The sequence below is a fragment of the Apus apus genome, chromosome 7 (assembly GCF_020740795.1).
Source record: "Apus apus isolate bApuApu2 chromosome 7, bApuApu2.pri.cur, whole genome shotgun sequence".
Classification (NCBI taxonomy): domain Eukaryota; kingdom Metazoa; phylum Chordata; class Aves; order Apodiformes; family Apodidae; genus Apus; species Apus apus.
Window position 1 is genome coordinate 31,746,373 of NC_067288.1, and position 13,782 is coordinate 31,760,154.

At 43.3% G+C, this 13,782-nt stretch overlaps 1 protein-coding gene across 3 annotated transcripts in view; it reads right to left on the minus strand.

The window, feature by feature from the left end:
* Positions 1 to 3,683: 3,683 nt before the first annotated feature.
* Positions 3,684 to 13,782, minus strand: part of SLC44A5 (solute carrier family 44 member 5) — a 68,991-nt gene continuing 58,892 nt past the window's right edge. For all 3 annotated transcript variants that reach the window (XM_051625727.1, XM_051625725.1, XM_051625726.1), the window contains 5 exons: positions 13,414 to 13,487; positions 11,561 to 11,631; positions 10,178 to 10,266; positions 9,457 to 9,541; positions 3,684 to 8,628 (listed from right to left, as the gene is read on the minus strand). In XM_051625727.1, coding sequence (XP_051481687.1) covers positions 8,516 to 8,628; positions 9,457 to 9,541; positions 10,178 to 10,266; positions 11,561 to 11,631; positions 13,414 to 13,487 — 432 coding nt within the window. In that variant the 3' untranslated portion in view covers positions 3,684 to 8,515. The remainder of the gene's footprint in view (positions 8,629 to 9,456; positions 9,542 to 10,177; positions 10,267 to 11,560; positions 11,632 to 13,413; positions 13,488 to 13,782) is intronic.

Genomic DNA, 13,782 nt, shown 5'->3' on the forward strand with positions numbered 1-13,782 from the left:
TGTTCTCACAAAGTAACCACTTCTGAGCTTAATCATACCAATATGATGATGCTATTTAAGTTCTTAGTATTTCTGTAAGAAACTGGAACTGCATAAACTAAAAAAACCACAACAAAAAACCAAAGAAAAACCAAACCACCGCACTTTTGACATTATCATTTGGAGCAAATTAAGTGCGTAACCTTCTCCTGAGACTACTTCGATTCTTTTCCAAAGTGGAGCTTTTTCAGCCTCCAAATGCAGAGCCCAGCCAAACCAACAGAAATAAGAATTTGGGACTTGATGAAATGCAAGTTGATTCAATACAGGAAATTGAGTTGGTCAGATGTGTTGAAAATGATGGCAACCAGAAACTGCATTATGAAGCTCTGTATAAAACAAACCCTTTCCTTCCTCTCCAAGCCATCTGCAGATGTGTGGATTTGCAAATAGCATGCCAGTTCTTAGAAGAAAACGCACCACCAGCAACATTCAGTTGCAAAGTCAAACTGCAAAGACATCACAGGTGGTGCACATCAAAGCCAGGCCACCACAGAAGTAGAAACATTTTCATTCCGTATTTATGACCAGGGTCTGTTTCACGACAACAGGTCAGTTATCTTATCACTCCCTTCTCCAGCAGACATTTTGGTCAGCCCACTCTGCTGGTGAGTGCCCCAGGGTCACTGCAGCACAGCTTGGCCTCATCCCTGCTGCCCTGTGCAGCTGCAGCCCCACAGGTGCTGACATGGGGCACAGACCCACACCCCAGGCCTGCAGAGAAACCTTCACGGGGATGAACTTCCCCTTGGGTAACTAGAAAGAACAACCCTTGCAAAAGAAGCAGGATCTCCAGAAAGGACTGGAGATCTGACTGCTCATACACAAGAAAAAACTCAGGCTGGGTTTTTTAACTCATCTGGATGTGGATTTAAGTTTCTGTGGCATGCAGCCAGTGTTAGCTTTTAATATGATATGAATGGCAACAAAAACCACGTGAGATATAAAACACATCAGTCTGAAAACACATTTGAAAGGAGGCAAGAAAGCAATTTTGTTAGTAAGCCTGACATTTTCTGAAGGAGGACAATATAACTAATAGCTGCAGTCAATTCCAACAGACCATGTGTGTTAACAGGAGATAGTGATGTAGTTTAAAAAAACCAACCTAATCCAGATTTAATTAAAATAACTACCTACATATGAGACACATAGTAAAGGTCCTCTATGCTCCAAAATCCCCTTGCAATAACTTTCATATTACTAATGTATCTTCCAGCATCTGGGTCGCTATGATACATTCTGCAGGAGGATACCTGATCACCTGAAGTCAAACAGTGATATTGTGCTTGAACACACATGGTGCTGTACTGGTGTTTATCCCCATGGTCAGAGCTGGGGTGAACAGAACATAAAGCCTGAAGGCTTTGTTTGCCAAATTTCCATCTGACCACACAAACAAACAAAAAAGTATCCTTTCATGCAGATTTACTGTACAATGGCAGTGTCTTTTAGCTCTTCCAAGCAACTGTTCTCTACCAGCCTTGTCCCACTTCCTGTGCTACGTGGCCTCGGTCAGCCTGCCTGCTGAGCTGGGCTCAGGGACTGCAGGTATCCTGCTGAAGATCACTTTCATAGTTCACCTTTCAATGCTTAGTTTGGACTGAAAGTGCCCACATCTAAACCCTCCAGGCTGTGCCATTCTCCTCTCTGTATGCATTTGCCTTGTCACAGCTTTACTTTTCCAGCAGCTTCATCCACCCCTGAGGCACAGACAACTCATGGCAGAGATGTGCTGTGCAGGAACCACTGCCCATGGCCACTGACCCATGCTGAGGCTGACCAGACAACACAAACCCACCAGTCCCCCCCCAAACTGATAGCACTTACCCCTCCCTAAGAAACAGCATCCTATGCTGTAACCATAATACAGAACTACAGAATCACAGAATTGTCACAGTTGGAAAAGATCTCTAGGATCACAGAGTCCAACCATCAACAAACGAGCCCAAAAAAACCCACAACCACACACCCCACAAAACAAATAACACACAACCCACAAAAAACCTGCCATGCTCAATAAAGCATGCCCTGAAGTGCCACATCTACAAGTGTCTTGAATCTCTGCAGGGATGGTAACTCCACCACCTCCCTAGGCAGGCTGTTCCAGTGCCTGACCACTCCTTCAGTAAAGAAATTCTTCCTAATATCCAGTCTAAACCTCCCCTGGCACAACTTCAGGCCATTTCCTCTGGCTCTGCTGTCATTCACTTGGGAGAAGAGGCCAACACTCACCTCCCTACAACCTCCTTTCAGGCAGTTGTAGAGAGCAATGAGGTCTCCCCTCAGCCTCCTCTTCTCCAAGCTAAACAATCCCAGTTCCCTCAGCCGTGCCTCACAGGACTTGTTCTCTAGACCCTCCCCCAGCCTGGCAGCTCTTCTCTGGACACGGTCCAACTACTCCATGTCCTTCTTGCAGTGAGGGGCCCAGGGCTGCACACAGTGCTCGAGGTGCAGCCTCACCAGTGCCAGGACAGGGGCAGGATCACTTCCCTGCTCCTGCTGGCCACACTATTCCTGATGCAGGCCAGGATGCAGGTGGCCTTCCGGGCCACCTGGGGACACAGTGACTCATTCAGCTGGCTGTGAACCTGCACCCCCAGGTCCCTTTCTGCTGGGCAGCTTTCCAGCCACTCTGCCCCGAGCCTGTATCTCTGTCTGGGGTTGTTGTGACCCAAGAGCAGGACCCAGCACTTGGCCTTGTTGAAACTCATGCAATTGGCCTTGGCCCATCGATCCAGCCTGTCCAGGGCCCGCTCAGAGCCTTCCTGCCCTCAGGAAGATCAGCACTCCAACCAACGTGGTGTTGTCTGCAAACTGGCTGAGGGTGCCCTCAATCCCCTCATCTAGACCATTAATGAAGGCACTGAACAAGACTGGCCCCACACTTGAGCCCCGGGGTCACCACTGGTGACTGGCTGCCAAGTGGACGCAGCCCCATTCTCTACAGTACTGTACACACTGCTCATCTTCTCTTCAGTGATATATGCAGCAACTTTAAAGGCCATTTGTAGGTACCCTGTGAGCTTGGACATGTCTGTTTGCTATCCAGTCAGGGAACCCCAGACAGGGAGCCACTTTTCCCTGGGAAGCACTTCCAGCTGAGGTCCCGCTGCAGCTGCCCCTTTGCTCAAGAGATGCCACCGCCCAGCTGGCCACAAAGAATTCAAAAAGCTTTATCTCATGTCATTGCCGGTGGCTGAAGGCCAGCAGCACCTCACACAAGGCTCCCCTGACACGGAACAACTTACACCGTGTCCTGTAGCTATTAACCTCCAGCCCACATCCCCCCGTGTCCTGCCTCCAAGTACCTGCTCCAGCGCTTCCTCTGCTGAAATCCAGCCTCTTCTCAGGAGCTCCTGCGTTGCCTTTGGCCGGGCTTCCTTTCCCCGTCTTCCAGGAGAGCGCACTGCAGGCCCCGCCCGCCGGGCACCAGGGAAGCTCTGTTGGCCTCACACAGGAACAGCAGGAAAGATGACTTCTAGCCAGTCCCCAAGCCCAGAAACTGATTTCCAGGGAATTACGAGTGTGAACGTGGCTTATCTCACACTCAGCTCAGCTGACAGGAGATGCCAGCGCGCTCGGCCCGGCCCAGCCCCGCCAGCCCCTCAGCGCGGCCGCAGCCACAAACACACAGCGCTGCATCTTGTATCTAAATCTTTATTAGAACAATCCCCCAGAGCTGCAAAACAGTGAAGTAACAACAAAATTAAATATTAAACACTTTAGTTATCAAAGATATTTAAACAATACGGTCCTAATTCTGCATAGCAGAAGCAAACAGGTTTTAGAGCTCAAAGTGTCGTGCTCTTGTTAATTTGGTTTTGGCAAGATAATAACAAAACCTTAATAGTCACATTAATAAAACAGTAACCTCCCTTCCGTTTCTTAAACCTTAAGAGCCTTTTCGAGATTTTACAATTCATCATTTGGGACAAATACATGTGGAATTTTGTAGCATAGAGTAATGGACGATTTTAATTAGTAGCACTAGTGTTACTTAAACATGAATAAACAGTTATCTTTCTAATTTGATTACAGAGCAGTACAAATTACATATTACTTCAAAAATCATCACCTGTATAAAAAGTTAAAAAATTTAGAATCGTTTATAAAACAGTTCCAGAATAGCAAATTATCAGTCTTGAAATGGAGAATGAACTTTATGCTTACAGACACACAAATAGGTGTATTACAGTAATATACTATATATTTGCTAGTTTTTTCCCTTGTTTTAAAGTAGCCAGAGCCCAGTTCTCCCCGCAGCTGCACGGGTACAACACATACGATCATTGTAACCCAAAGCAGAACAGGCCCTACTCTGAAGTTCACTATACCATAAATTAAAGCTATAAGAAGACCTACTGAAAATGGAACAGTCTTGCATTGTTTCATTTAATTATTTACACCACCACAATTGTCACGTTTTCTCCCCGGCCACACCACCTACTGTCATGACCTGACCACAGCAACAGGGCAACGCCGCGCGCTGCCTCGCGCAGCTCAGACACACCCGACACCTTCCATACAGTTCATCTGCTATCAGTGACCTCGAAATAAAGAGAGTAGTGCTCTTCCTATCTAGCCTTTTCTGTTGTCTAGTCTACATGGTGTGAAGAAGCTTCAAAATGTAAGCCAGATAAAACAACAGCCAGTAAGGCACTTTGTTGGAGAGGACAGGGCTGTCCAGGCTGAGCCGCTGGTCGAAGGAGACATTCTGCACTACTGGGGACAGCTGCTCTATTCATTGTCACTTCTCTGACACCCCACTTGTGGAAGAACACTTACTGACTGTCCCAGGATCAGCTTCACATTGCATCTGCCAAAATCTTGTTCCTGCTCTACAGCAGAACATGCAACAGTAAAATATTTAATACTTTTAAATCCTAAAATCCTAATGTTTAAAAGACTATTCAGCATCCTTGTAACACACAAGAATCAGCTGCTGAATACTACTTGGAAAAAAACTCTCAGCATAAGAAATGATCCCATCTTTCTTGTTTCTTTGTTTTATTTCTGGGGGCTTTTTCTTTTTTTTTTTTTTTATTTTCAAAATGTGAAGGCTTGACATTAAAACTTTGGTATAAAACATGCAAATGAAAGCCATCCATTAATATGCTGGAAGGAGACACAATTAATCCAACCAGAACTAAAGCAAACATGATTGCATGAACATGATAGCAGGTGTTTTGGTTTCTACATTCTGCTTATTTGAGATCTTCAAAAGAGTTCCTTGTATTCCTGTAAAAGAGTCTTGCTGCAGGTCCACCCTGCCTTCCCAAAGCTTCTCCCCAGAGAAGGCTCCAGCCAAGGGCACGACCTGCTGAGCCCTTTGCCAGTGGCAGCACGAGGGGCTCCAGTTCCCATTCTAACATCTCCTCTACTGCACTGCAGGCCCAGAACAGCCACCTGCCCTTTGTCACTGTGTCACAGGGGGGCCTGTGCCTCATGGAATGGGTGGGCACTTTGTCACCAACTCCCGTGGGCTCAGGAGCAAAGCATATATATTTGCCGTGTTGTAGATGGCCACACGTTCCACTCTCTAAAGCAAAGAATGGAATTACGCATTTTATACTAAATCAAGCAACACAGTAAATGTCCAAATCCGTAAACATCACTACTAGGACCTCCTCTGTGGTGCAAGTCTTCAAGTCCCACAAGGTTATTTAGGAACCATGATAACAAGTTCAAACATTTAAAGTTATTGTTTCCCAAGTAAATACTTGCATTAATTTCTACTCAATTTATTAAGAGTAATTTATTATTTTTAAAAAGCCAATTTCAATATTAAATCTTCATTATTTCTTTCTTCAATTTATTGATTACAAAATCCACATGGTATTGCTTTGTATTTTCACAGTTCTCATAATTGTATCATTAAGAAAATGGCTTTTAAATTTTCTTCTCAAAAATTATGATCACTTATATTCTAAACAATTTCACAAAATAGTGAGTGGAGCAAATTTATACATATATATATTTACTGTATATAAATAATAATACGATTTAAAACTTTCATTTTTAGAAATTCCTTTTAGTAAATGCATAGTTTTGTTACAAAAGTATTCTAATCAAGTAACTGTATACTATTTCTATCATGTTTTGTTTCTAGTAAACTCTATGGTTACATTCAAATGATAAAAAGCACACTGTATTCAGAAATATGCTTTTCAGTTGAGCTCCCAGTAAGAAACGCAAATCTAGTAGAAATATAGATCACTTCATGCAGTTTTTTTAGCTGCAAACTAATGACACAGTAGCATTAAACAAACAAAAAAATCTTTAGCATATGGACTGCAATCAGACCAGCAGCTTTTTTAATCATGGAATGGTGACACATACCCCCAAAAGTTACTGACTTAATTCTCAGATCAGAATAATGGGGGGAGGTTTTATAATCCGTGCCATGCACAAAATGAGAAAGGAATAACGACGATGACAAAAAACCTCATTAGTCAAGAGCCTGATTTTTTCTGAAGGTAGGTTTCTGAGCCCTTTCTGAAAGTCAGGTTTCCTCTAGGGTATCTCAGGAGGGGTTATCAAAACCCCAAGGTGCCCACGTTCAGTAGTTACATTTAAAACTACAGATCTTCACTGTACTTTGAGTGCTAAAGTGAGCTACTCATTCCTGCACCAGGGGGAAGGGCTCCAGTGCCCAATGGATCACCAAGAATGCACACAGGAATCCCGTCCCTTGCACCTCACTTCCCAGGATTTCAGGATCTTACCGTGCCCATGCCTGAGGCACACAGGAGGTGAACACTTGTGCATCAACATGACCCCAGACCTGTGGCACCAAGGACAGTATTTCTGCCCTCGAGGTGACAGTCATCACAAACTGGAACCATAAGTTAAGAGAGTAAAGCCACTTTGTGATGTTGACTGTCAGTAAGTGTTCACCAGAAACTTGAATTCAAGTTATCTGGAAAAGAATTTGCCCTTTTCTTTGCAAGACCAAGGGACTCCCAGGGCTAGAAAAGTGTCCCCAGGCACTGAACTCCTGTACCAGATGTGGCAGAGGTCTGGCACATGCCACCCCTGGAAAGCAGACAGCAATGGGACATCTTATTCAGTATGGTGGAACCCATGAAAACTAGGGAAGGCCTCCATAGAGTTTGCTCCTTGGGCATCCATGAGACTAATACATTAAAATCTCTTCAGTTCAGCTCATGGCAGTAACAAGTTGAGAAGAACTCCAGTCTAAGATCTGTTCCACAAGCAGAGCTGATACTGACCTCACTGACAGTTCTGTGAAGAGGGGGGTCACACCCAGAAGTTCATGTGTTTTCTACCAACAGATGTGGTACTAATTACCAGGCAGATTTAATAATAAGAAATCAAACTAAATCCTTTGGAGTATCTTTCAGTAGCTAAATAATTAATCCTGTACCATGAGGAGACTCAAGCTGAATGTCTTAATGCCTTACTATGTGAGCCACCAAGAGCCTGGACCTGCAGGAAGAGCACAGCTGGGCCCAGCACCTGCATGGCCTCTGCAGCACCTCCTTGAGAACTCTTCTGAGCTAGGTAGGGCCAATGGAATTCCTTCCACACATACACAGCCAAGACTTTCTTCCAAGGAAAAAAAGACTGCATTTGGTTTTTCCTTTCAGTGAAGCTCAACCTCCTCATAATGTACAACTCAATCAGAGACTCCTTAGAGATAAGAGGACATTAGCACAAATGCATCTCCTAGACATCAGCTGAAGACGATACATTCACCACCTTGTGCCACATGAAACTTTCTTTGTGTGAACCACAAGCACAGTGGGACCTTCTCTGAGCTACACTGCTTTTCAAGCACAACTCACAGAAAACTTTAAACAGTATCAACCATACCCTTCTCTGACTCCCTTCTTTGGGACCTGCAGGGCACCATTTCTGAAAAGACGCAGTTGAGGATGTGATTAAAATATCACTACATTTTTCAGTGTAGGGAACCATTAATGCATGTGTAATCACAGTTTAAATAGCTGTGAACCAGCTTGTACAAAAAATACAATCATAGCACCATATTTACAAGTTTAGTACCACCTCCTGGTTAACTAAAGTCTCAAACTATCTTTTTATGGCTAATTAGGTTATATGTTAGTGCTTTCAAAAAATTGCCTGAATTTCTTTTACAAATATACATTTATAAAAAGAAACATTATCAAAACTGCTGTCATCTAAGGCAGCAACTTGTGTTACAAAAGTTATTAAAACATCATTATAGACTTAAAAAAGCTTCACATTTACATTTTTCCTTTTCATAGGCACTCTAGAAACTAAAACTTGGCCTTGTTTTCACAGCTGTTAGTTTAAGTATTTAAACTAGTTAAAATGTTACCAATGCTGCTCATTTTTTTAGATATAAGCAAAAGGAAAAAAGAACCACCCATTAACCAGAAGCATCATTTACAGTTTTTACTTTTGCCTACTTTATACATGTTTCTCTTAAAAGTGACACTGTTTTGATGTTGAGGTTGAACGTGTTTCATCCCACTGCCTTCTTAGGGCTTAGCTCCTTCTTCCCCAGAATTCGGTGAAGACTGGCTGACATGAAGTAGGGCTTTGCTGTAGATCCATCATTTCTTTCCAAGTCCTCACCTGAATTTACACAGCAAAAGCAGCCAAAACAGCAAACAGCAGTACAACCACACACACACACAGAAATGAAGAAAGAAGAGAGCAAAAGATTCAACATTTTTTAAAAATCTAAATCAAAGCATTTTAGCTGTATTGTCAAGTTGATGAATGACACCATCATGTTTCTATTTTCTCAAACCAGAAGAGGTTGGAAGCAGAGACACAAAGATCTAGCCATTTTTAAATGACTGCAAGATATCCTTTTTATTCTGCAGTTCTTTGGTTTGGCAGTATAGGTGGAAATTTTCAGAAACACTCCTGTCCCCACTGAAGCCTGGCATTTTGGCTACTTCTTGCTAGAAAACTTGTTCCAGAGAGCTGTGGGTTTAAGCACTTTTAAAAACTAGACCCTTTTTCACTGGCTAAGATAAAGTTATTTTGAAAACCTGAAGCCACAAGCACACAATATTCTATATGATCTCCTTCTGTCCACTACTGAATGGAAACATGGGAAGCAAAACAGAGTATGAATTTAAAATAATGAGGTAGACATATTCCTTCTTTTTCCCCTAAAGAAGGTCATGACTAAGCCACTGGTCTGGGCTCAGCCCAGTGTTAATGCCATGTCATGGCCACAGAGCAGTGAACAATTCCACCCTGACAGGCAGTCTGGGGGGAGTGTGCAGTGAAGCACACGCACGGCAACCCTGCAGAGGCACACAGCTGCACCACTGTTTGTCACACAGTCTGCTAGCACGTCACCAGAATTCTGCAGGGAATGCATAAGGTGGTTTTCTACTTCTCTTCCTGTGACTTGCAGGTTTTAGTGAAAGAAAAGGTGGTACTCACAAAAGCAGAGGAAGAGCGTGTCGACACACATTGCATAGACGCTGAAGAACCCATGTGCAACTAGGTAGGAGCCAATAATGACTGTCTACAAAGACAAACCATAATAAAACCCCAAATGTAGCTTGGCACTAATGTGGCTGTGTTAGCACAAGTTAGAAGCCTAATCTGCTAAGCACATCTGGGAGGATTTAATGGCAGCTCTAGAATTCTACCGAAGGTCACTGCTGCTGCAGAAAGGGATCACAGGTCCAAGACACTGTCTCCTAACATGCAGTAGCCACTGGTTTTCCAGCTGCCATTTCAACCCCAAAAGAGAATATATGCCAAGAATATTCTGATCTCCTTCAAGATTATTCCAAAGAACCACTCATCCCAGAGATGGTCTGGAGTCTAGGGGGCTACTAAAGGAGAAGGAGGCACATCACAAGTCCCTTCTGTTAGAAGCCAGACTGTCACTTCTGCCTCAACACCAGCCTTTGCTGTCTGGGAAGTCTGAGCAAAGCAGATGTGAAACATAATTCTTCTGAAGGTGCAGAGTCACTGCAGTGCCACTTCTGCCTGAGGGATCCAGAGGACTAGTGTGCAGCAGACCAGGCCTCACTTCAGTGGAGAGAATGCCACTGAGAGGATGACAACAGGGGCTCTAACCAGACCCCCGCCCCACAGCCTCTGAGCCCCCCAGCCTGCCCTCCGTGCCCAGGAGGCTGGAGGGGTCTCTTACCAACAATGGAACCCAGTAGTAATTTAATGTTGGTGCTTCCTGTGCAAAGACTGGTATCCTCTGTGTGAAGAAAAAGAATGCCAGAACACCTGCAAGAAGCAGAGATGATCAGTGATTCCTACAGCAACTCTACACCTGAAGAATGGATGAGACAAAAAGATCCAAGGCTGGTTGAAATAAGAGGTTGTAAACAATAAATCCGATACTAATTATCTGCTGGATCTGCTGATGTCTTCTCTGACAGAAGAGATACATAAATCAATCAATTGCCATAAAGATATTAATGGGCAGAGAATATTTTTATGAATTCTTTTGTTTCATCATTCTACTGGATTTATTAGCACAATTAATAAATAATTATAAACAAGACAACGACATCGGACAACAAGGTCCATTGGGTGGATCTTTTCTACAATAAAAAAGTGAGTAAAATCCTGCTGCTTCAAATTTTATTCCTTGAAGATATACTCAACTATTTCAGATTTAGAGAAGAAATGTCAGTGCTAGTGACAACTCGTTCAGAACAGACCAATGCATCTACAACAGAAATCAGCCAAAGATGTTATTTTCAAAGAGGATGAAGCTATTAATTAATTTCAGTATTTCATGGCTTACATTTCAGAGAATATTATGTTTCAAATAAAATTTGCTACCCCAGTTTGCAAGTCATTCTACAGAAACAATAAAATATTTTAGATGTGTTCATGGTACCAACTTTCAACTTCTGATTAAAATACAATGCGTTAGTAATATTTTAAAGTATGCAGAATACAGTCATTTGTAAAACAATGTCGTGAAACTGCTGGGACAGTTCAGAAAAACCATAAGGGAACACTGTCACCCTGAATTTCTGAAAGTAGGTAATGAAAAAAAGTTAAAAATCACTTTTCTGTCACAGACAAATATGAGTAATATATTTTGGTATCTACTGATAACTAAGAAAACTCTCTAAGAATGTCAGAGATATTCTATTTCTTTTACTATAACTTATAGCTATTATGGGCTTGCACAGAGTAAAGCCCCAGGCCCCCTTGTGTGTGTGCTGCCTGCTCACAGGTGAGCTTTGGTTTGATCCAGCTATGATGCTTTGGCTGCAGAAGTGCTTGTGCCAGCAGCACACGCAAGAGAAGTAAAAGTAACCATGGAAAAGATGCTGCCAACAACACATGGGGCTCGGGGGGGTAGGAGAGGCAGAAAGGGGAGAAAAAAGAAAAAATATATTTCAGTTAAACCTTGCAAATCCTAGAAACACAGAAACAGCTTCCCGAACAGCCAGGCATGTGAGAACCTCTAACTGTTAAGGAAGCAGATACAAACACGGCAGGCATTCTTCTAGGCACCAGAAAACAGAACACAGAGTTTGGAACAAACTGAGCAGCTTACCTACACCTCCAGCAACCAGAATTTTCCCCAGGAATAAAAGGAAGTCTGTAACTTTGTCCAGAACTGCAACTCTGTTCATCAAAGGACAAATGATAAGACAATCATCACAAAACAGACATTTGTATCTTTCTCCTTAAATCTGTGGATAATTGACAAAACACGACCAAGAAGCTCTGCTGGTTTCACAGGCTGATGACACCACAACACTGAGGTGGGCTTTGTTATAGCCTAATCCTATGAGGCAAAAAGCCCTGGGCCTCTTGTTGAGTTTGGCCTTAATGCAGCAATACTGCTACAGAATTTGAAGACCTGTTATTGCTCTTGCTGTTTAAAAAAAAAAGAAAAACAACAAACACGAAACATCAAAATATCTGTATTTCAGCCTTTCTTCTAGGTCACAGACAAGCCAGGCTAAAAGTAAAGAACACCCAAAGCAAAGGCAAGGCTGGTATGCCTTTCCACTTGGTCGTATCTGCCACATTTTGTGACCCTGTAAGATGCCAAATCTACTTTAAGGTAACATGGCACAAGACTGAAGGCAGGGGCCTCAAAGCAGGGAGATGCTCACAAATGAAAGAATGAAGATAGACAGAAAAATGGTCAGTAAATCTGTAGCTCTCACTGAAAGCAACAGCAGGGTGTTGCTGCTCAGAATCCTGCCAGCCTGTTCTACCAGAAATTGCAGGAAAATAATGGGATGGAAAATGAGCTTTGTATTATCAGCCTCCTGGCAGTGCTGAAGGCTATGGATATGGGACAATACAGCACTGAATACCATGAAAGACAAACACAAAGAAATACTAAAGAGAACAAATCATTACCCTGTCAGAATTCAGAATTAGCAAAATACACAAGAAAAAAAAAATCTGTTTGAAACAATATGATTACCTGCCTGGCCTTTAGCTCTTGTTCTTATTAAGGGCAAAAGCACCAAGGCCAGTGAAGTGATGTTCTGGAGGAAACAAAGGCAGCTTTTCTTTGCTACTGCATGGCACCACACAATGTGGACATCAGAGAACCAACATTAACCCAGGGGAACAGGGTGAACACACTCATTCTCCAGTCCTTCCCTCCTAAGCACTGCTTCCCTTTTACTTTCAGCCTCCCCCTCCATGCCTCACCTTCTCCAAGTCCTTCACTTAATTTAAACCACCTAACCAGTTTTACTGTGTCTCTTGCTTGGCAGTTAGATTGTCTCCTACTGCATCAACATGGCCTGCTCCTAAGTTCTTCTCCCATTAATTTTTGATCTCAAAGTAGTACAGGAAGACCCAGGAGCAATGAAGAAAAGTACTGATGAGAAGAGGGAGTTTGGCAGCACACTTGGTAGTGGGGAAAGAGGCCAGGGGAGTTCCCAGCACCAGGGGAGATGTGGTTATGCTAAAGACACTGGTTTTGAAAGCAAAGCACTCCCGCTTTACTGCCACCCTCTGACACCCCATAAGCCTTCTGGATGAATCTGAAGACTTGGGTCTTTCTGCTTTCCTTTTCACAGACAGCAAGCAGACCAAAGCTCAAGAACACACAGAGCAGATGATGAGCACCCCATTCCTGCATATCCACAGATCTCCTCTCAGGGCTCCACTGGTTCCTTGGAAGCACTATTACAATCTACTAAGTGCTCAGGAATTTAAAAGGGCAATCACAACAAAACCATTAAGATTCCATCAACTCTGCAGAGGTTACTGTGCTGGACAGCCTATTGTTACACACGGAGTGTTGAAAACGGGGGCAGAAGCAGCTTACATATACAGCAGTATTTGGAGGAGACATGGGAGAGGAAAGAAGTGTGTCTTCAGAGTGCAACAGCAGGAAATGCTGACACTTCCAAGGACAGGGAGATGGCCCCTTACCTCACCACGTTGCGCATCAGCAGGAAGAACGCGTCCTTTGCCGAGGTGCAGAAGTTTTTACCGTAGATGGCGATCTGCAAAATAGGAGTCTCTGTTGGGTATTTTAAATCATTAATTAATCATACCTCCTTGTATGCCAGAGCCTTACTGTGTGTAATGCAGAGTTCTCTATAATATGTGTCCTTGAGATTCAGATGAACACAAAGAACTCTGCCCAGTCACCTGCTACCTCTCAATGCTTCCCACCAGGTTGGGACAGAATATTATCCATCTTTCCCCCTCAAATAGCCTGGTGATGAGCCTGTCACCTCCTGTGACCTTGCAGACTGTAGACTCAGTACTTAGTTTGCCAAGTAGAGCTTGCTGAGG